Genomic DNA, 24,091 nt, shown 5'->3' on the forward strand with positions numbered 1-24,091 from the left:
CAGTAGTAACCAGCAGCACACTTATAAGATGGGAAACTCCCTTCTTGAGAGCACGGAGGCAGAAAGGGATCTTGGAGTCATTATTGACTCCAAGATGAACATGGGCCGACAATGCGAGGTCATGGTTGGCAGGGCTAACCGGACCTTGTCGTGCATCCACAGGTGCATCTCAAGCAGGGCCAAGGAGGTGATCCTCCCCCTCTACACAACACTGGTCAGGCCATGGCTGGAGTACTGCATCCAGTTCTGTGCGCCCCACTTCAGAAGGGATGTGGACAACACTGAGAGGGTCCAGAGGAGGGCCACCCGCATGATCTGGGGACAACAGGGCAGACCCTACAATGAGAGACTGCAGGACCTGAACCTGTTCAGCCTTCACAAGAGAAGGCTGAGGGGGAACCTGGTGACTGCCTATAAACTCACTAGGGGGGACCAGAAGGGTTTGGGAGAGATCTTGTTTCCCTTAGCGCCTGCTGGCATAACAAGGAATAACAGCCACAAGTTGTTGGAGAGGAGGTTTAGATTAGACATCCGCAAGAACTACTTCACAGTCAGGGCGGCTAGGATCTGGAACCAACTTCCAAGGGAAGTGGTGCTGGCTCCTACCCTGGGGGTCTTTAAGAAGAGGCTTGATGCCTACCTGGCTGGAGTCATTTGAGCCCAGTTTTTCTCCTGCCCAGGCAGGGGGTCAGACTTGAAGATCAACAAGGTCTCTTCTGACCCGACTTCTATGATTCTATGGTTTATTTTTGCCTCGACTTGTTCAAATTCAACTATATTAATACTTTTCAAAACACTGATACCTGCATGTTTCTTAGGCCAGTGGTTCTCAACCTTTTTTGTACCCAGACCCATTTGTAAACATCAATGAGCAATCCCAACCCATTGCCCCTCACTCCCAACTCATTGCCCCCAGGCCCAGCCCCCCAGTGTGTGGGGCAGGGGATGGGTATGTAGGGATGGCAGTCCCCAAGCAGCTTCTTCTGGAATTCTGCCAGCCTGCAAAGGAAAAGCAGTGTTTCCCATGTTTTCCTCCTTTACAGGAGAATCCATTTTAAAAAAGTTTGCTGATCCATTTTTAAAGACTGTCTGTGACCCTTTCATATATTCTTGCAACCTACTTTTGGGTCACAACCCACGGGTTGAGAAATGCTGTCTTAGGCCAATTCAATCAGAGCTGCTAGGCTAGTACATTCCATTTATTTGTCACTCCTCAAGACACAGAAGGAACATAATGAAAAAAGCCTTTGGAAAATATTATTCCCTCATCCACCTGTGTTATGGGAGGGGAGGAGGAGGTTGGCACTGATGCCTGGGTATATTTATAAACCCTCTTTAAAACATAATGAGGAGACACAAAGTGGGTAAACAACAGAAAATCAATGTTGTTTAGATTTAGTAAATACAGTTTGCTAGCTTATTCCTTCCTCCTTTCCTCCCTCTCCATTTTCCTGGACAAGCAAATTTTACTGAAATAATCTATTTTCAGCTAACAATCTATGTTCTCTTGCATGTTTAAAAAAAATTTAGGACCCTTCCTCTCATTATGGTTATACCACCCACGTCATAATTTGCTGCTTAAAATAGGAGGGAAGGATTAATCTCTAGGGCTAAAAATGATGTCAGATTGGGAGGGCCACATGGGTCAACAGAACTAATTTGCTCACAGAGGTAAGCTACTGCTTCTCTGTCCTGGGCTGCTGAGACTATAGAGGCTGCTGCATCTACTGTATAGCTGAGATCTGCCTGCCCAGATGTCTTCATTGCTTCCTCTGCCAACTTTTGCTCTCAGAGTTCAGCAGAGAAGGAAAGCTGAAAAAAACCTTATTTATTCATCATGAACACCACCTTCAACTCCATAGGAATAAAATACCTTTTTGTGGCAATGTTTCTAGTTTAAAATGTGTGCACGCTATAATCACAGAATCATAGGAAATTAGGGTTAGAAGGGACCTCAGGAGGTCATCTAGTGCAACCCCCTGCTCAAGGCAGGACCATCCCCAATTAAATCATCCCAGCCAAGATTTTGTCTGCCCAGTGCTTACAAACCTCCAAGGATGGAGATTCCACCACCTCTCTGGGTGACCTGTTCCAGTGCTTTGCTACCCTTCTAGTGAGAAAGTTCTTCTTAATATCTAACCTCAACTTCCTGTCGCAAGGCACTAAGGGGTGCCTGCTCCTTTGAGAGCAGAAACTGCCTAGCTAGAGAACCAGAGGAGCCAGGCAGAGCGCCACAGCTGCAGATGCCATGGCAGCAGGCTAATGGGGAGCTAGTCTGCACCTGCACCCAGTCAGCTTACTGGAAGGAGGCAGAGCCCAGCGCACAGCCCAGAGCTGGGACTGGCAGGAGTTAGTTCTCTGGCAGCAGCCAAGGGAAGGAGTTCCTGCATGGAAGAGCAACCCAGAGATGTTGTGGCTGCTTGACATGTGGCCTATATGGCTAATGGGGGCTCCAGGAGCCCATACGGTACCCAGGGCTGGGAGGCACTCTAGGCCAAGGCAGAAGCTTGACTTAAAGCAGGGGTGTCCAACCTTTTTGAATGTGGGGCCGGATCATGACCTTTTTAATCGCCCAGTGGGCTGGTGAGCCATATTCAAAGACCTCACAGGAAGCAGTATCACATCAGGAAGTGATGTCACGTGACCTTTGACACCAATGAAGTTGCAGGAAGTGACAATTAAATGGGTCTGGAAATGTGATTTAAGATCCAAAATAAAAACAATATAAAAGCAACAATGAAATAATACCAAACACTTGACTCAAATAAACACTTTCATGTCCACTCACTTCTCAATGAATGAAAGAAGCATAATGCAGGCTTGTCCTGGGACACCTGGGCGTACAGCACCAAGTAGAGGAAGCCGTGGAGGACCAGCCGGCTGTTGGCCTCCAGCAGCAGCAGCGCGGAGGAGGAGGAGAAGCAGTGCCTCAGGATGCTTCCCCGGCTCCATTGGGGATGAGGAGCCTGGTCTTCACACATGGCCACGCACGCACAGCCCACCTCCCTCCTCACCCCTGGCTCCCATGGAGGAGGAGGAGGAGAAAGGCGCGAGTGTGACCGTGTGTTTCCTCCTCATGAGCACACACGTGTGGCACCCCCACGTGGGCTCCTCAGCATCCCTCCTGGGGATGCGGCCCCACTGACAGCCAGGCAGCCATGTTTCACGCTCGCCTACTCATCCCTGTACCGGACCATGCCACCCTTCCCCGCCAATGCAGTGCAGACCGCCCCTAGTGCGGGCCTTAAAGGAGCTGCGTGATGGGTGTGGAGGGATCAGGGGGGTGCCTTGGCCTGGGCCCTGGGACCCGCCTGGTGTGAGCTCACCCGCCCCGGCCTCCATGGCTGCGGTCGGGGGAGCTGAGAGAGGGGCCCTGCTCCCCCCGGGGAGAGGGTCAGCAGTCACCGGGCAGCCAACTGCCTCGTAGTCTGTGTTCACCGGTCACCTGCTGAGGGGCCAGGGGAGGGACAAGGGGTGGGAGTGAAAGTAAACAGTGTTTACTTTTGTTTCCCATTGCAGCACCTTGGGCCTCAGAAAGCGGCCTGGCGGGCTGCATGGCGGCCTGTGAGCCATATGTTGGACAAGCCAGACTTAAAGGGACATAATACGGCCTCCAGTGACTTTGTTATTGTTATGTTATAGCCCAAGGGCTTGTATTTCTGTTGTTATTTCTACTGGTGGACCAGACTGAGGCTACTGGGGAGGAGGCAGCCTCACTGGGGCATACTACAGTGTAGGAAGCCCAGTACTAGGAGGCGCAACGACAGGGGCTATGGGCCCAGTGATAACAGAAGGCCAGGTTAGACCGTGGCCTCATTACAGGGACAACATTGATATGCCATCTGTGAGGCATGGGGCGTGGTAAAAGGGCAGTGTTGGAGCCACGCCTCTAGCCCATAATGCTTGGGGTGCCCCGTGAGTCACCTACTGAGAACAGGGCCCATCAAGGGGTCCAATAACCTGCAGGGTTTAGGTGGTTCCATCAGGCCCGTGACTGATATGTAACTCGACGGCAGTCTCCCTATTTATTATTTATACCAGCAAGACATGGCAGATGAGATTAGATGGCACCCATAGGGAGGAGCTGGCATGGTCACAGAGCCATAGGGGCATCACGGCTGTCCCTGGGGATCCTGCATTGTGACGCTTCTCTTGCTGCAACTTTAGCCCATTGTTCCCTGTTCTGTCATATGTCACCACTAAGAACAGTCTGGCTCAGGGGCGCGCAAATACTTTGGCTGGAAGGCTGCTTAATGAGTTTTGATGATGCACCTGCCTCTTGACAGGTGCCCTGCCCCCTGGTCAACACTTTGTGAGCAGAAGTCTCACCCCCTACCCTTTGACCTATGCCACCAAAAGTCTCTCCCCTTGCTCAAGAAGTGCTGCTTTTGGTGGGGCAGGGGGCGAGATTGCTTGTATATTGTGTATGGAGGGGTAGGTGCATGTATGTGGGGTGTGCATGTGGTTGAGGAACTATGTGATTGGGGGGTGTGAGTATGGTGCAAATGGGGTGTGTATGCATGTGTGGAGGACTGCATATATAGGGGGTGTGTGGGATAGTGTTGGATATCTATGGATGTGGTAGGGGCGTGCAGTGTGTGATGGGGTGTGGGTGTATGTGTGGGGTGTGCATACACATGTGAATGGGTGTGGGATCTGTGTGGGGAGTGTGAGTGTATGTGGTTGAAGTGTAGGGTATGTGAGGGGGTGCACATATGTGATTGAGGTGTGGGTATACGTGTAGATGTGCATGGGGGGTATAGGTGGTATGTTTGGGTATGGTGTGGTGTGGGAGGTGTGAACTGAGCCTGGCACCACTGGATCTCTTGGTCTCTAACCCACACCTGCCCAGCAGGGCTGTAGCTGAACCTACGCTGGCTCCTGCTGCTGCTTCCATCCCATGTGCCTGCCTGGCAGGGCTGCACCAAGCACACACTGGCTCCCGCTGCTCCTGCCCCATTTGCCTGTCCCATGCCTGCTAGGCAGGGCTTTGTGAGCAGCAAAGTTCCTTCATGCCCACCCCCCTCCTCCATCCACACACTCCCCCACCCAGCCATGCATGAGCAGGACTAAAGTGAGCTGCAGGCAGAGCCTGCCCCCTCCACCCCCCACTCCCCTCATTGCTGCAGCTTCCCCTCCCTGCCTGCTACCCGGAACACTGCAGCAGGGACAGCAGGAGTGGCTAGAGGCTGGGGAGCCACTGGGTGGCTGTAGCAGTGGCAGCAGCAGCAGCCCTGCCTGGAAACTGTGCCTGCTGGCTGGGGCTGGCACCCTCTGGCAGGGTAGGCTGCACACCCTGCCCTAGGCAGGAGTGAGTGGGACTGAGCCTCATGCCGAGCACAGCAGGGGCAGCAGCCAGTGGGGCTGAATACAGTTAATTGGTGGGTGCCAGCCTATAGGCTGGATCCAATCAGCTGGTGGGCCAGATCCAGCCTGCAGGCCATATTTTGCCCACCCCTGGTCTAGCTCCATCCTCTTTCAAACTACCCTTTGTGGCAGAATGCCATCTCTGTCTCTCCCCAAACTCTATCAGGCGGGTGACCAATCTTACAATTTGGTTACCATGGTCACTGCAGAGGGCAGACATCCCTGGCCTCATTGGCTTCAGGTAATCCTGAGTTGTAACCTGAGCTGGATATATTCCTGAGGGAGGGGGAAACCTGCTCCCTCTGCCTACGTGACTGGCCTTACACACCTGGGTCGGGGCTTAAACTCCCTATTGTTCTAAGCAATGCCAACCTGACTGGGAGGGGGCTAAAGACCCTGCCAGTCTGCCCAGCAACCAGCGATTCATTTCAAATAGGTTAGCTGGCAGCCAACAGGTGCTGGTCTCCACTGGACCAAGTAAATGAGGTCATAAGTACTACGTAAGTTAAGGACTGCCCAGGAGGAGGGACAGTAGCCATGACGAAAACTCAGGGAGAGAAGAGCTGGACCATCTGAAACTTGCTGTCTCTCTTGAAACTCATGGTCAATGAACAGCTTGCCTCCAGAGGAAATCTCCACCTGCCTCTGGATGACACTTCTGAGTAAGCTACTTGAGAGCTAACTAAATATATAGCTTGCAGTAATACAGGTGTGTAGTCAAAGGCTACCATGCTATTGTTTGCTCTAAGGTATTTCTCTGATACTGCTCTACCCTGTACCCTATTCCAAACCTACTCCTTGTAACCAATAAAGTTCTCCTCCATATCTACCGAGGGAGACTTATTGGGAGAGGGTCTAGATTATGCCTTGGGGGTCCCCTTGGTTTGGCTAAGGGAGACCATTATTTGTGCTTCAGACTGAGGGAAGCACCCCATGTTAGTACCATAGTATCACAGTACTTAGGGTTGGAAGGGTCCTAAACTGATCATCAGGTCCGACCCCCTGCCCCAGGCAGGAACAGGTGACAGGGTCATATCACCCCAGCCAAATATCTGTCCAGCCTCCTCTTGAAGACCCCCAAGGTAGGACAGAGTACCACCTCACTTGGAAGCCCATTCCAGAGCCTGGCAGCCCTAACTGTAACGTAATGTCTCCTGATGTCCAGCTTGAACCTTCTTGCAAACAATTTGTGGCCGTTATTCCTAGTAACCATGGGTGGTGCACAGGGGAACAGAGTCTCCCCCAATTCTCGCTGGTCCCCAAGGCCAGATCCCCTCTCAGCCTTCTCTTGTGGAGGCTGAATAAGTTCAAGCTCTTTTGCCTCTCTTTGTAGGGCCTGTCCTGCTGCTCCTTGACCATGCGAGTGGCCCTTCTCTGGACCCTCTCAGTGCTAGCCACATCCCTCTTGAAGTGCAGTGCCCAGAACTGGACGCAGTCCTCAAACTGTGGCCTGACCAATGCCACATAGAGGGGAAGGATCACCTCCCTGGACCTGCTTGTGACACATCCGTAGATGCACAACAAGGTGCAGTTAGCCTTACTGACTGCTTCCTCGCATTGGCGGCTCATGTTCATCCTGGAGTCAACAATGACTCCAAGATCCCTTTCTGCCACCATATTGACAAGGGTGTTCCACAGCCTATAGGTGTGTTGCTGGTTCCTTCTCCCTAGATGCAGTACCTTGCACTTGCCTGCATTGAATTCCATCCTATTCTCATCCGCCCACCCCTGTAATTTGTCTAGATCTACTTGGATTCTGTGCCTCCCCTCCAACATGCATACCTCGACCTACAACTTCATCAGCGAATTTGGACAGCATGCATTCCACATCCACACCCAGATCGCTGATATAAGTTCTTGAAGGGGGCCAAGTGCCCCTCAAGGGCTACTAGGCCTGTGTATCCCAAGAGGCACAAGGCCAAGATCAGTCCAGACCCTTGGTGGTGGCAGTGTTACCCCCAGGCTTGTGGGTGGGCTCCAGGAAGGGGGTTGGCTGGACATGAGGTGCCCCCAGGGAGGCACTCGGAGCCTGGAAGGTGGTCGGGAGCAGTGGGGTGGGTGGCTCAATGCAGGAGCACCCCCTACTGGCCCACCACACCCTTCAGATAGTTGCAGGGCACACTGCTGACTCATATCCATCTTATTGTCCGCTGTAACCCCCAGGTCCTTTTCTGCAGAGCTGCTGCTTAGCCGATCAGTCCTCAAGCTGTTGTGGTACATGGGATTCTTTCGGCTCCCTGGACTGGCTAGGCCCCTTTGTTAGGACCATTTCTCACACCCAGGAAGAAATCAGTCCACTCAGCTGCTCAGAGAACACATCTAAACACACAAACCCACCAAACAACCCTCAGCAAGCCAAGCACACAGACAACCCTGGCTCAGTTCTCTCCCAGAGCAGGATCTGGTACCTGGTTCCTCTTCTGCTTTCTCCTCTTGTTCCCAGCAAATGGTCCCATTTGCTTCTACCTGTTCGCTGCTAATACTGTTGCATGGCTCAGTTTCTCTGATTATTGTATACAGGGAAAGAAGGGATTATTTGTGTTTGGGACCAGAGCTGGAGGGGATTTGCCCAAGTCCAGTAATGGGCCATCAAGCAATAAGGAGCCTTTGTTGATCCATGAAGCCCCTGTACCTGAAGAGACTCCCTGCTGTTTACGGTGCCAGTAAGCCACTTGAGAGAAGGTCCTGAAAGGGGAGAGCCCAAAAACCAGGGACAAGTGGTGTTGAGAGAAAAAACAGCCAGGGCTACTTTTCTTTTGACAAAATTTGCTTGGGCTTCACTGCCTGTTGTCTTCCTGTGGACCAATAAAGGTGTTTTGTTTCAAGAACTGCCTGTTTCACTTCATGCAACTTTGGGTATGCTCCATCTCCTTGAACAGGTAAAGTCCTTCTCCAGGAGCTAAGCTAGAATGCAGCTGGGGATATGAGGTGCATAACTGGGGGAGGGTACAGACCAAAAGGCCAGGTCTTGGAGTTCAAGGAGCCAGGGATTCACCCTCTCTAGAAGTTATGCCTGGGATGATTTCAGGGTATTCTCCAAGAGACTGTATAATGAGGGGATCCAAAGCAACTGATCACTTGGCAAATCTGAAACAACCATCTTCAGCAAAGAAAAAACAAAGCTGATGAGAAGTAAATTAAGTTGATGCTCAAAAGGAAGAATAAGGAAGCCACCTGGAGAAGGGAAATTTCCTACTGGCAGCAACCTCTCCTCTACCCAGACATGTCAGAAGGATTAACAGGCAATCATTTATCTTCTCAGGAGATTAAAAATAGCAGGAGAGCAGAGGTGTAACAACCACAGCCAGGTGCTTGGAGCAGCTACAACACAGAAGGCAGTGGTGACTTCTGGCTAATGCAATGCTACCTGCACAGTTGTGTAGCTGCCAGTTTTAAGACTAAGCATTTATGTAAAACTAACCTTAGTGTTACCAGTTTGCCTGAAGCTGCATTGGAAAGAAGGTTAAAAGCTGCCTCGGATTTACGAGGAGAACTGTCTCTGGAAAAAATATTCACACGCTGGCAGCAATGTGTATACATAAAGCATGAAAAGATGGTGTTTTTAAAGGGATACTATTGAGAGCAGGGTTCTTTTAATTTAATCTAAACCACAGGGCATGCTACAAGGCACATCTGCTTGCATGAGCTGCCACAGGGATTGGAACATGCAGAAGGGCACACTGAGCAAAGACTGCAGGCACATGTTGCTGGCTGTTTAGTTTTATTTCTGTTTTTGCGGGGGGGGAGGGGGGGGGAGTTAGCATGCTGACTACAGAACCATTTCTTACATTCATCTACAAATCAAGCTGAAGATGACAACTGATAATCTTTGTCAAGAACACAATTCTGTCCTCCAATTCCAAGATGCAAAATTAAAAATCAGAGTTCGTCATCCTCCAATTCCTAAAGACTACTGAGAAGAAGCAACTACAGGGACTCTGGAATGGTATTCATTACACCTGTTGCACTTGTTGCTAACGTACCCGTCTCTCTCTCTGTTCCCTGTTTCTGCCTACGCGATAACTCTACACGTCTGTATCCAACTCCTACTAAAGTCAAAAGGATTTTGCATGCAACCACCTGAGAGAAACAGCATAGTTTTCAATGTCATCTTTCTGTTACCAGCTACACTAGTTTCCAAAACAACATCCTTTCCTTGATGTGGCTGCTTCCTTTGTACTCTTTACTCAGCTCTGACAGCAAAATGGGGCTTGGCCCTTTCAGCCTCCTGCTTCACTCTGTGGTTCTCCTGGGGTAACTCAGCACTGCTATATTTAATGCCAAAACCCAAGTAAAGATTACACAGAAATGAATTAATGAAAATGACTTCCATTCATGCAAACATAGCTTTTACAAACAAAGCAATAAATATGAAGGTTATTCCCAAAACTTCTGTAAATTTGTTTAGTTTTAGAAACAAAATATTTCTTAATTTGTTTAGTTTTTCTTTCCTGGAACATAATACTATGCTAAGGCCATGGCTTGCCAACATCCCAACCTGCTAACTATCTAGAAAACATATAATATAAAAGGTGTTTACCATTTCAACCGACCCATCTTTTGGATAATACAAGAGTTCAAAGCGTCGAAAGAGAGATGCATTTGGGTCGTACCATTCAGCAATGAAAGCAAATCTGTCGTCTTGACTCTGAAAGAAAAGGGTAATAGGGTTTCAACAGCAGTCATATGAGGGATCATTTCATTTGTTACTTCCCCAAATGCAGACAGGCGGACTAGTAAATATGCTTTGGCATTGTGCACTCAGAAACTGTCTTCTCAAAGGCTGACAGCAGCGTTCCAACTTCTGAATTGGCCCAGATCTCAACGGAAGGCCTTTGGCAATCTGGAGCTGGCATTCAAATAATAACAATCAAAACATGATTTCTCTTGTTCTGTCCATGCTACCAAAAACAAATAAAACACACTTTGCAGAGGGGTTCTGTTACACCAGTCACTAGACATTATCAAAATTCAGTCAAGTCCCATCTACAAGGCAAGACCAAGCTGTTATAGAAACAGCTTTCAGTTTCATAACTTTCTGAGAGTAAACTAAACCAGGCTTGCTACCTTGCCCTCTTTTTTTCTTGTTATAAAAAGTTCATGTACTCATGAATAACTATAGAACCTTTACAAATATAACAGATAGCCCAAAGGAAAGCACTGTCCCTGCCCCTGAGGTGGAAAAATTCTGAATTTCTTCTGCTAATACATGGAAAAATGCATTGAGGCTGAGGGCAACATTAGCTTGTCTGTACCCTATTCTCCTGTCATTTCATGGAAGACCTGTGCAACTTGAGCTCGTCTAGAACTAAATATCCTATTTGTTATATGAAAGAGCTGGAAAAGGCAGTGTGTTTCATTTTGAATCCATCCAAATTTAGCTGCATGTACTGGACCTCAGCACTCCTAGTCTTCCCCATGGGACCCCTTCAGCCCAAGCCACTGACAAAAATACATCTTTAAAACTTTCCAGCATAAAATTAAGCCTTATCATTGAAAAGCTGACAACCAGATGTTTTTCAGAGGAGGCGCTGATGTACCCCTAATACCAATGACCTGCTCTGACAAGGACAACTTGTGCAATGTGGGAGCTTCATGAAAAGTAGTTCCAGAAAGATACCTAGGGCTGGATCTGGCCCTGAAGGCTTCAGTTTGTTCACTGAGGTAGCCTCCTTCCTGAAGGCAACTTGTAGCTGGATTTCTCTATCCGTATGGACTCTGAGTGTGTAAACTTGACAGCAAATCAGGAACATCAGCAAGAAGGCCAGTTCACAGTAGGCAGAGCTTGTGTACATCAAACTTCAGTAAAATTGAAGAACAAGACATACTTCAAACCTTGGTCTCGTTGCAGGCCCTAGAGCCCAGACACCTTCTCTGGAGTTTCAACTGTGCAAATGTAGCAAGTGCTGGACACACAGGTGGTCACGACACCCCCTCATGGCTGCTTAGCCCTTGCCACATGACTCCCTTGGGGCAATTACCCCTTTACTATCGTGCCACGACTTGATATTAATTTCTGAGGAATGGGAGACTGTCCCAGGGCTTTCCAAGCCTGTTCTTACTCTTATGACCACAGCTGCCTGTGGTCCTTGCCTTAAGGGCTATTTACGTGGGCTCCATCCTCCCCAATATACACTCCCAAGCCGCGCAGATGATATGCTGATAAGTGCTTTTCCTGGGCCATGGGCTCCCAGCCTGAGTCCTTGCCGCTCCTGGGCTACAGGCTCCCTTGGCCCACTTGCTCTCCAGCTGTGGTCCCTGACCTTCGGTCTCCCTAGACCCTAGCCCTGCTCCTAAGTCAGTTGAGACCTCTGGGCTCTCTGGCCCTGCTGACACCTGCCCCTCCTGGCCTCCAATCTCAAGGCCTCCTGGTCTTACCTACTCAGCCCTTCCTGGGCTCCAGCCTCTCAGGCCCTCCTCCAACTCACCCTTCTCTGGGCACTTCCACCTCCGTCTATGCCAGGCTTCAGGTCCCAGGCCCGCTCTACTCAGCCCCTCCTGGGCTCAGGCTCTCTCCCCCTGTGCCCCACGCTATCTATTCCTCCAGCCTCTCTCTCCCTCTCAGCTAACTGGGACCTCCTTACTTCCCCTTAGTCCCTTCCACAAACCACCAGTTCATGTCCTGCCCTATTCCTGGACTCTGCGTTGCTTACCCTAGCACAGCTGTTCATCTAGGAGCCCTGCTGCCAGGAGCTCCTCTCTCTCTGGCTCCCAGGGTTAGAGTGCCCAACCAGCTCAGGCCCTGGGCTTATATAGTTCAAGCCTGGGCCCTTCTGGTCAGGCAACTCTCTAATCAGCCCCTGCCACACTTGCAAGCTGCTTCTCCCTCAGCCTTTCCTCTTAAACGTGATAAGTGCACCAAGCACCCCATCACAGCACCAAAGTAAAAAAAGGCTAAAAGAACTCAGAAGTTAACTACTAATGACATCCTGCAGAGTAAAAAAGAGCAAGAAGGCTGGCTGAAAAGCAAACTCCACAGACAGAGTGATTCCTACAACTGTACCTAGCTGCTGAAAGGAAGAAATTGAGGTGGTCAGGGCCACGCAGTCATTTTATAACGTTGGCTTTGAACATTTGGCAGTGTAAAACAGCAAGTGGAAAGCTGTAACGGCACTGCTGTCCACACTTTTTAAAATTCTGTTGCTGGTGGACATGCATGACAAACGTGCAGAAACCAGCACACTTCACCACAACGGTGCCTGCCAGTTCTCACCATGTCTTCATCTCCAACCACAGCAAAGTGACGCACAGTTTAATATTCCAGAGGGGCATTAATGGCAATAATGCAGTGAAATTTGTATGCATTTCTCAAGCATCTTCAAATGCTCGATTTATGGATGAAATCAAAATATAACTTTTTAATAAATATTTCAAAGGCAGAGAGGTGAATGCCACTGGTTCCCATTATACAACTTTGATTCAACATTGCTACACATACAATGACACTAAAAAGTCCAATATCTGTACATGAGGCAACTTTGGGGAAATCCAGGTCAAGTTTCTATGCCTAGATCCTTGCCCTCTCATACATCAAATCAAACCTGTAGGCTTAAACACTTCCAAACTTTTTGGATAACTTAGTCAGAACCTTGCAAGTCAGTCCTACCTCCAAGCAATGAAAACACTTACAACAAATAAGAATATGGAGCTACACAATACTTGAGCAGAGAAAAGCAGTGAGCCATGTTAGTCTGAAGTCAGGCAGAAGGCAGGGTAGAGATTAATTGTATAGGCTCACTCTACCCTTCCTTCTACAGCAGGGGTGGGCAAAATGCAGCCCGTGGGCCAGATGTGACCCACCAGGCCATTCTATCCATCCCACAAGGCCCCTAAAAAATTTGGAAAATTAATATGCATCTGCTCCTGGCTGCCTACCATGCGGCCCTCGATGGCTTGCCAAAACTCAGTAAGCGGCCCTCCGCCCAAAATAATTGCCCGCCCCGTTCTATAGTATACATAAAATGCATTTGATTTTCACTCTCCCTCCTCTGTTGAACCTTCTCCAACCACATATAACAAAAGGCTCTGCTATTTTAAGTTATGCAAGTACCAGTAAAACAATATGTTCTTTAAATAGGTAACATGCAGAAATAGGGGAAAGAAAATAGCATCCATATCATTTCCCAGTGCTGCAAAATATACTCTGCATTGTGTCATTTTGGCTGAGATGACATGCTGCTTGCAGCGAAAAGCTTTTCCAAATCAACTGATTTAAAAATGTTTCTAGATTGTCAGTGTAGGATGCAAGGGAGTACAGGAAAGTCCTTATTGAGGTATGTTAGGTACGTGAATAAACTGGGAGTCTTATGCTAGTCCCAAATTGATAGATGGCCACTAATTTCCTCTCTTGGTATTCTCAGATAGTGAAAAGGAACGCGGACTGAAGAAGCCACGTAAATGAAGGTTTCCCATCTTACCCTAAGATGTAATCCCTCAAATGTGAAGGCTGGGGAAAATGCCAGGCCAAGGTATGAAGAAAAGCTTTCACTGCCATCACCTGTGTGGTGCCTGTTCCATGAGACAAAAGACTTCAAACTAGACCACTCATTCCTACACATATTTTATTGTGTCTGACCCTATCCAGACCTTTATTTTTAGTAGCTCCCATTTACCTCGTCATTATCTCCGTTTGGTTTCTACCTCAGAGAGGAAGGGGACATTGTTTCTGTTGCAGGGCCCACACAGGAATGATACCACTTACATGGGTTAACCAGGTCCATACTTTTCACTCATATATCATTTGTGTGTCAGACTAACGTGTATGTTATTTAAGTAGGATTCAAACTGGAGCCAAACAGGTTGGGATAAAATTCAGATTTTGGAAACCAAAGTGGCACCTCAGCCATCTTAAATGCTGTCTGCTAAGTGGAAGGGAACAAAGGCAGGCAGACATTTAGGTCAGTGCAGGAATAGGAAGGACCTAGTATGGCTTGCAATGAAGTTAAAGGATATGTTGTCACTGACTTAAGTGGGACTGAGAGCAGGGCTGCACTGGCATGCAGAGGCCAGCGGGAAGAAAAACTCATCTTGGGTTCTGCCGCTGGCAGGCTACAATATGTGTTTTTCTTTTTGCTTTTGCCTCTTGCTTTCAAGACAGCATGGTGCGATAGCTCAGCAGGGGAAATATCAGTAAGTGTTAGATATTGAAAAACAATTCCAGCTGCAGACAAAAAAAAGGTAGCTTATCTAGTCCTAGGGGAAAAAATAATGCAGCACATTACAAAAGTCAAAAGGCCCTGATTAAGTGAAGTGCTTATGTATGGGCGTAAATCCCATGGAATTAAAGGGGACTCTAGAATGTACTTAAGTGGTTTACAGATTCAGGTCCTAATATAAAGGGAAAGGATGGGATAATGAAGACTAATTTCACAATGTAATGCTATTATTAAACTTTATGCCTTCATATTTCAAAACCTTATTGGGAGGTAGGCCAATAGGGTTTATCTACACACAAAATGAAGGTGAGATTATGGCATGAGTGGCTAGCTTTAGTCTCTCTGGCATTAGTAATGACAGCAAAGAAAAGGTGGGATGTAACTACATATCAGTCACCACTGTACCTGAGCTAACTTGGCCACTGCTGGGTAGCAGTGAGAGCTCAGCAACAAGCTGCAAAACCCACCCAAAAAGCTGTGTAAATACTCAGATAGCTAGCCCATGGTGAGCGCTGTGCTGTGCAAGCAGATCATTACTAGTTACCCATGCCAGATATACCAACACTACACTGCAGCCAGAGCAATATTACCAGCCACTGCAATGTAGACATGCCCATAGTGCAGCCTGGGGCTAACAAGCAGAGTAAAAGCCCACTGGGAAGCCTGGGTACCTATTGGTACAGCATGGTGGCTGTCCCATGCTGAAGCTGATGCCACTATGGTCTACCCATTCTACATAGATTTAGGATAGTGCAAATAGGTCCACCCCCACTATCACACACCTTTATTTTACTGCACAGACACATAACTACCCTTTGTAGAAAAACAGGGCTGGAAGAGAGGTTAGCTCACCTAACTCCCTGCTCAAGGCAGGGCCATATTATTTTGTCCAAGTGCTTATCTAACCTGCTTTTGAAAATTTCCAAGGATAGAGATTCCACAGCCTCTCTGGGTACCTGTTCCAAAGCTTATGTTATGAGAGTGATTACCCTTGTATTGAGAGGGTAATCACTCGTTCTTCCTAATAAATTTTCGTTCCTGAAATTTAAGACTGTTACTGCTCATCTTGTTCACTGTGGTCACAGAGAATATCTTATCTCAACCTTTTTAGATCTGAAGCACACGTTGTTAGCCTTGAGGAACTCTCAGAAAATACCAGCTCTTGGTTTTCTTTTGTTGTTTTAAATACAGAAAAATACTAAAGCAATTCTTTCTTCAGAAAGATCCAGGAGGGAGAATGATTCCTATCTAAAATCTCTGGGTTTATCTTGTGAATCATATTTGCACACCTAACGGTGCTAACACTGCATAGCACCCCAGGGCACCTGTGAAAGGATCTCAAGGCATCCTGGTTGAGAATTACTGATCTACTGCCAACCTCTTTATCACCACCTTCCAACTATTTGAAAACAGTTATCAAATCCCGCTTTCATCTTCTCTTCCCCAGACTAAATAATCCCAGATTTTCCAAACTTTTCTCATAAATGAGGTTTCCTAGACCTCTTATTTTTGTTGCTCTCTGCCAGATACCTTTAAATTTGTCTATATCTTTCTTGACCACACATGGCCATGTGGACACAGTCCTCCTCGTGAAGCATCACCAGTGCTGAACAGAGCAGAAGAATCACATCTCTTGACTTTCAGGTGATGCTTCTGTCAACACAAAACAGTATGCCAGTGGGTCTTTTGGGTTTTTGTTTGATTTTTTTGATAATGAAAAAACACGGTTGACTCCTATTTAGCTTGTGATCAACCATAAACCCCAGGCTCTTTTCTGAAGTACTGCAGCCTAGCCCATCATTTCCCTATTTGTATTTGTGCATTTGATTTTTCTGTCCTGTCATTACCTCCAAGGACCTGTCAGGTCCTACCACACCAAGGTTCGAATAAGCCAGCAGCAGCTATTCAGTAGAAGCTTCTACACGTACATCAATGTGCTGCATAAAACTTAGTGTAGCATTTATTCATACCATCAGCCAGGTAGGCAGCCTGGTCAGCAGCAGGGATAGTGCAGGGTTAAGGACAAATCCAAAATCTATTGCTACTCTCCTCTTTTTATACGTTAGAAGGGCTTACATCAAGTCTACATCATTGCTCACACATGACTAATCATGTTTGGTGCCATGCACCTTACCTTACAATGTGCCGATTGATGAACTTATTTAATTACAATGTTATTACCTAGCTTCCCAAGTATGTACCAAGTTTTGGTTGTACCATACAACATGCTTTTCTTATCTACTATAGCAAGTTATACTGATAAGTCCATCCCAGAACATACTTGACCAGCCTTTAAATGTTCTCATGCAATGAGGCTTTCCACAGAACTTCAGACTTGCAGATTTTAATTCTTACTGCTCTTGGCTTGTCTTATGGCCTACATTTCCTAAATACACAACTTTGCACTTGTTGTTACTGAATTTCACTTAATTAATTTGGGAACTTTTTCCAATTTACAGTCATCTGAATCCTGATTTTCTCTTCCACAGTATCTGCAACTTGACCCAGGTGGGTGTCATCTGCAAATCTGCTAACTGTTCACTTGACTTTACCTTACAAATCATTAATGAAAATATTAAACAGAATCTGGTCCATGGAAGACACTTGGGAAGTCGCACTTGACATCTCCTCCCAAATCACTGAGGACTACTTGCTGAGCATGGAGAAACAACCAGGTATGTATCCACCACAGATAGCCTTAATTATAAATAATAATAAGTGAACACATTTTTTAAAAGTTGAATTACACCTGACAACTTTTCATTACAATAATACCAGAAAGAAAAAAAAAATCAACAAACTTTCTTGATTAATTATCCCAAGTTATTTACTTATTAGCGGCTCTTTTTACAAAAGTGGTGAGTTCCCATTATCAGCCTCATTTGACCAGCCTTTTCCTTCCTATCAGTGTTGTATTGATCCTTAGCAGTTTTCACCACAGAATAACAGCCTATGAACAGGAACAACCAAGCTATTCAGCTCTTAACTGAATTCTTTCTTATTTTAATACTATATTTTTTAATTAGCAAATAAAATGGCATCAGATTGTCACTGTAGTCATCAACAGCTTCATGGAAATAAAGAGCAAATACATACACTAGTAGATTTAAGTGAGGATTTTCTCAGCTTGGTTTAGTATGACCTTGATTTTAAAGTAAATTTATGAGGGTTTACACAATTTGTCTATGAATCATTAATAGTTGTTATTAGGAAGCATTGCAGGTCTTCATTTTTTATTCAACTGAATGGAAACTAACTATTCTCCACTGCCCTCCTTTTAATAAGGTGTTTAGGGCAAGGCAATGAATGTAATTTAAGTTTGGAAGTAGCAATCATCTGTGCTGGCCTTCATTTAAAAAAAAAAGAGGCAGGGGGCAGGGAAGACTGATTTATCTGTTCTTTACACTGTGCTTTCTAAATACGTTGAACATTTAGTATTACTTTAAAGAAAAAAGAAAGAGCTAATGGCTTCTTGAAATAATAACAATAATTAAAAAAAAAAAAAAAAAAAAAAAAAAAAAAAAATCAATACAGCCTTTTCAGCCCCAAGATTACAATGGCTTCTGTGTGTTCCATATGTAAGACTTCCATGAAGATTTTTTTTTAAATGCTGAACAAATTAAAAAAGGAAAAAGACATCATGGCTTATATAAAACAAGCTCTAACAACTAATTTAAGCAGATTAAAGTTAATGGGTAAGGAAAGTGTTTCAGGGTGACATACTGTAAAGTGAAGAAACTAGGTACCAAAAATAACCAGGGGACTCTGGGAAATGAACACGATGCAGAACAAATTGAAAAGTCACAGAGTGAGATTGGAGCTATATTAAGATCATTTGCATAATACCAGCAACAGTAAAATGGCAAATAATATTAAGTATAATCATGATGGGAATTAATTATATCACGTTCTAGTTAGGCACTCTTGGCTGTCACTGGAACATAGCCAACCCCAAGTCTTCAAAAACTGTGACAGGTTTAAAACTGTGAGATTATTAATATATTCTGGGTTCTTGACTTTATTTGCCTTTTGGAAAACATAGCTTTCTTTTTTTTGTTTTTAAGGAGAGCTGAGATTGTCATGTAATCACCACATGGTAGAAACAGAAGTGTTAAGAAAAACACCAGTCATTGTAAGATTTACGGTAAGATCAGAAGAGCTGGCAACCCTGTCACTATTCCTAACAATTTTTTTTTGCAGTTAAGCTAGAGCTGGTTCAGTGGATTGTTCTGTTGGACAGAATCCTCTGTCTTCCAAAGGAGAACCACGATAGCAACTTTCCATGCAAATGTCTCACCAACGGCCCTCAAGCCCTTACCTGTAGGAGACCTGTTTAGAGATAAGAGCATTCACTGACCATGACCACCCATCTTCTACTTACTTTAAGCAACCGCTGATTTGAGTTGGAATGGACTTGGGGTCCATTCCGGTAGAAGAAAGGTTTCAGGTCTGTACCAAACCCTGAAGTCCTGGAGCCATCCTACAGAATATTTTAAATGCTTTAGGCAAAGATGACATCAACTTGCTTTGAACAATTAAAACAAACTCAGGTGACCCTGCATATTTCAGTCTCTCTCTCAAACAATTCCCAGAACTGTAATCTCTCTCATCATTTCTACCCCTCAATTCCACAACCAAATCAAGAAAAACCTCTCCTTTTAATACCTGCTGCCTCTCGTACTATCAATGAGACCTAATTGAACACGAACTAATTTTTTAGAGCAGTGGTCTCCAAAGTGGGGTGTGCAAGACAATCCATCGGGCTGCGGGAAGAAAATATTAGAACTTCTATTTCTATTTATTTGTTATCTAAAAAAATAGGAAAGAAATTAAGCTTTACTAATATTTAACATACGGATTGACACTGGTGCCCTCACTTGGTCTGTATGTCAAATAAATAAAGATTCATATATTGGGGGGGGCGCGCCCAAAAATTTTTTACTGATAGGGGTGCATGATCAAAAAAGTTTGGAGACCACTGTCTTAGAGGAAGGTCCTCATGGTTGTAATAAGAGTTTTGAGCTGTTGCTTTATATTTGCATACTGTAGCCATGGATTCTCTCTATTTAACTCAGTACTTACAGACTTATACAGATCCTCCCTGCAAATGCTTCCCTTGATAAAGTTCTGGCCCACTGAAATCAATAGCAGTAATCATCTCTCTTCCTTCCTTTTTTCCCAGCCTGAAGGAGAAATAGCTTGGTTCATTTATAGGTTTTGCTGGTTTATTTTTATTTGTTTATGTTTGTAGATTTGTGTATGTGCCTGTGTGAATGAATGAGTGGGTGGGTGTATTGTGTGCCTGTGCACAGGACACATTTATTGAGGGAAGGCTAAACAAAAAATGTGAGTCTTCCCATTAGATCTGAAAGTGAGGAGGCTTCTCCATGATCACTTTCAGCTTCTGTGGGGCACATGCAGGTACAGCACCCTCCCCTGGTAGAGATCTGCTTTGCCCCTTCCTGAGTCAAGGGTTTCTTTGGCCAGTTGAATGCAGGTGTCATAGCACAGGTACCAATGGAAAGAGGTAGCTTGGCAAAAGCTGAACAGGAAACAGATTTCCTGTCCCACAGAGCTTTGACATTTCAATTTTTTCCCTCTTTTCTTCTGCACCTAAACTTTGAAGGGTTTCCACAACCCCCCTGCCCCAGTACAGCAAGTTCCATGGTACTCTGGGAACTCACTGGGCATGAGAGACCCCAATTAAGGACCTTGCTTGCCCATCTCTGATTTTCTCACTCTCTGTTCAATAAGAAATACCACCATGGAGCTGAGAAACTCTTCCTAGTAAAAAAATTTCACCAAAATCACATATGTACTGGCCTCTGGCTGCCAAGAGCACAGACCATCTGCCAACGCTTCCTCAGTCTGACAAAGGGTGTTTGTGGCCAAAAGCTTGCTAAGAAGAATTTGTCCAACTATCTGAGTTGGTCTGATAAAAGATATTGGATTTACCCAAAGAAACTTGTCACCAAAATGGCTACATTTTGCTTTAACAAACTGACAATTTCCAATGAAAACTAATTTAGTTAGTAAATTCTCACCCACCTCTGTAGCTAGGGCCAGTTCCTGGGATGATTCTCAGTATTAGGGCAGAAAGACTGATTTGAGCTCTGTATTCACTTCTGAGCCATCATAGAGACTACAGTGCTATGGAGCATGTTCCTCACGGGACCCAGCCAGTCCCTTCCTGCCACAGCACCTCTGGTATATCCAGCACCACTGAAGAGTCCAGAAAGGCCCACTGGGTATGGATCGTTTTTCTTCAGAGAGCACATACACAATATAGGAGACAAATCCCCTGAAGTATTTCACCCTTTATACCAGCATCACCTCAGCATTCCTTGCCATGATCTTTCACTAGCAGAATAATTTTGTAGACTATAATATCTTTTTATACTGTGCACTACATAGTAGAACTGAAACCAAGATTTGTCCTAACTGAGTAACTCTACTGGCCCTATGTGTTAGGCCCGTGCAAAATGGCTAGCATTCACTTCGGATTTGGCTGATTTGGGGGACACTGATACGATTCAGTGATTTGAATCACTGTCCCGAATCGATTCGGCCGAACCTGGTTCTGAGATTCAGCTGCTGCTGAATCTCCTAATCACCCAGGCCTATCCCCACCCCAGCCCAGCAATGGCCCCAGCTCCTGGCACTTGGGGGAAAACTGCCCCCAACTCAGTGGGTGCTGCCAGGTGAGGGGCGATCCCAGCTGCCCCCCCACTGCCCCATGCTGCATGGGGGGGCTCTGCACGATCTCCACTTTACAGATGGAATAACTGAGACAGAGAGATAAACGGCCAGCTCCAACTCTCATTTTCTTGACCAGGAATAAAATTGGAGTCTGGCTGATGTATCCAAGGTCACAGAGTAAATCAGTGCTAGGACTGGGAACAGGAAGCAGATTCCCCCAGTTCACAGCCTGCTCCTGTAACTATCAGATCTGCCTGAACTCCCTGGAGCCCCTGGTGAAAATGTCATCATCCCAGTTAATCGGAAAGTAGGAGCATCTCTTCCATTTGTGATGAGACATCTCTCAGGGGATGACATGAAATCATTCCTGCCAAGGGACACTCAAGCAACTGCTGAAGAGGAACACTCAAACAACTGCCTCTGGAACATATGGCAGTGTCCCATGTAACAGGTATTTTCCCACATAAACGCACACAAATCACTTGCTACTCTGGTCACCGTCCTTACTTCAAATTACCAAGTTTGAATTTTGTGTTGTAGCAAGTATGCTTTCCCACTTACCATACAGGTAGGATTGCTGACCCTCCTGGACTGGCTGGGAGTCTACTTGAACCAGCACCAATCTCCCAGTGACTAGTAAAAGCAATCCAGGAGATTAATTGCACTGTTCAACCTGTTCACAATATCAGTGACATTACATCATGTTGTGGGGGAAAAAAAATCTCCCGGAATAGCTTCAGTCTGAGTTGGCAGCCCTACATACAGGGTGATCCAGCTAGATGCCCCACTAAAAGTAGAAGGGAATATAACCAGGTTATATCCGTTAAGACTGCATTCATTAATGCAGCGGTGCTCAGTTTTGGCCCTGGAGGCCAGATGAGTGGGGTAGGGCTGGTCCACAGACCAAAACAAGCCCTGCCTGCTACAACTGGGGTCCAGCGCCTGGCACCAACCCCTCCCTGTCCCACACTCTGGGAACACCCCCTGGGATCCATCACCACCCTGTCCTACCCCTATGTACTGGTACTGTTCCCTGGGGCCCCAGCACCTCCCAGTACACGGGGGCTAGGTTCTGGAACCTAACACCATCCCATCCCAACCCAATTGGGGTTGAGGCCTGGGGCTGTCTCCCCTCAGCCGCCTTCATGTCAGGTTTCAACGGCAGGGCTTGGCACCACACCCGTGGCCCTGGGCACTGGAACTGGGCACCTAATCTAGTGTGCAGGGCTGGGGGCTTCTCACAGGTCTGGGAATTTGGTGGTAGGGGAGCACCACTCTCCTGCCATCAAATTTCCAAACCTGTGCTGGCCCCACTGACCAGATGCAGCGGGGCTGCAGGCTGGATGTGTCCTGGGACTGGGGGTTGAGAACCCCTGCATTAATTAATACTTCATGCCTATTACTACATGTAGTAAATGTTGCTGCCTCTTTCCTTGACTATTTATCCAAATGGAATACATATTATTCCCATATACTTTTAGCAGGGTATCTAAGACTGCATCATCCTTATATAAATATTTCCAAGCATGATAGGTAAATGCTGGTGCATCCTTGACTAATTACTTGTGGCTATGAGAAATGTTCTCTTAAAATGAGAAAGACATTGGATTCCCCAGTCCTTTACCCCTGCTCCCTTGGGCACATGCACTTTGGGGCTTATCACAGGCTAACAGAAAAAATATATACAGTCCCCTTTTTATACAACTGATAACATATCGCTTCTTCTAAGATCTTTTATGTCTCTTGCTCTTTGTCCATTACAAACAATCCTGTTCCACTGGTAAATACAAAATTATCACTTTCTGTCCTGATGGGTTATATATCACACAAACTTGAATTCCTTGAGCATTAACCTTTGTGATACACAATTGTATTGAAGGGAAAAGTTATCTGTATTTATGCTAGTTATCAGCCTCCATGTACTCTGATCCCTTTGACTGAGGGCTTCAGCAACCATCTTGTGCGGGGCCCGATCAGGTTTCCCAGTATAGGAAAAGTGTGAAGGACTGTATACCATGACAGTGAGCATACCTTCCAGTTTTATTACAGCTGCGGTCTCATCTCAACTTACTTTGTTATCTAGAACTTCACTTTGCATGAAGTATTTGACATGGTGTCATGGCCTCATCCACATTTACAAGCTGAGAAATCCAAAGAGTGCTTTTAGGTAGAGGGTAATTTCTGTCTCTTACTCCAATCCCAGCCTCTTAACCAGCTACCTTCAAACAGTCAAGCAGTACAATGAAAGGTGAAAAAAGAAGCATGGTTCCACTTCTACCAAAGCAATAAAAGAATCACATAGCCTTCAAACAGAAGTTGAACCAGGTCCAAAATCTCCATCTTAATGTTCTGATTTCTTTCTTTCTTTTTTTCTCTGCTACTGTTTGGGATGCTCTGTCTGTAACAGCACAGACCTGAAAATGTCCTGCTTGTGGGAATTGGCTGGATGCACCAGCAGCAGCAGCAGCAGCTAAAGAGAAAACTTCACACTTACAGAAAGGTTTTGTTGGGGTTTTTTTTAATCTCACTCCAAGAAAAGCAAATGTCTAGTTATTGCCAAGGACCAAGATTTATACCTTTACGAGCAGCACAACCAATTCTGGATTTTCAAACTGCCTTCAAGTGACAAATAAATTATTTAAAACTTGACAAATAAGGTGTCAATGAACCTGGGTGTTTTCAAAACATACAGATTTCCTAAATGGATGATGAGGTGCGAAGTAGCCAGGAGGTTACATTTTGCCTGAAGCAAACCCAAACAATTAAAAAGAACAAATAAAAATAACTCTTTGGCATGAACTTATGCCATCTCAAATTACTTGTTTCGTAAGACCTTTCCCCTAAAGGTAAGCGTGTGTTCTCTTATAGGC

At 45.9% G+C, this 24,091-nt stretch overlaps 1 protein-coding gene across 3 annotated transcripts in view; it reads right to left on the reverse strand.

The window, feature by feature from the left end:
* NME7 (NME/NM23 family member 7) overlaps positions 1 to 24,091 on the reverse strand; it is a 194,191-nt gene that overhangs the window by 128,945 nt on the left and 41,155 nt on the right. For all 3 annotated transcript variants that reach the window (XM_019526785.1, XM_019526786.1, XM_019526783.1), the window contains exon 2: positions 9,908 to 10,015. In XM_019526785.1, the coding sequence (XP_019382330.1) occupies positions 9,908 to 10,015 (108 nt within the window). The remainder of the gene's footprint in view (positions 1 to 9,907; positions 10,016 to 24,091) is intronic.

This window comes from Gavialis gangeticus, unplaced genomic scaffold (assembly GCF_001723915.1).
Source record: "Gavialis gangeticus isolate Ggan-Ray unplaced genomic scaffold, GavGan_comp1, whole genome shotgun sequence".
Classification (NCBI taxonomy): Eukaryota; Metazoa; Chordata; order Crocodylia; family Gavialidae; genus Gavialis; species Gavialis gangeticus.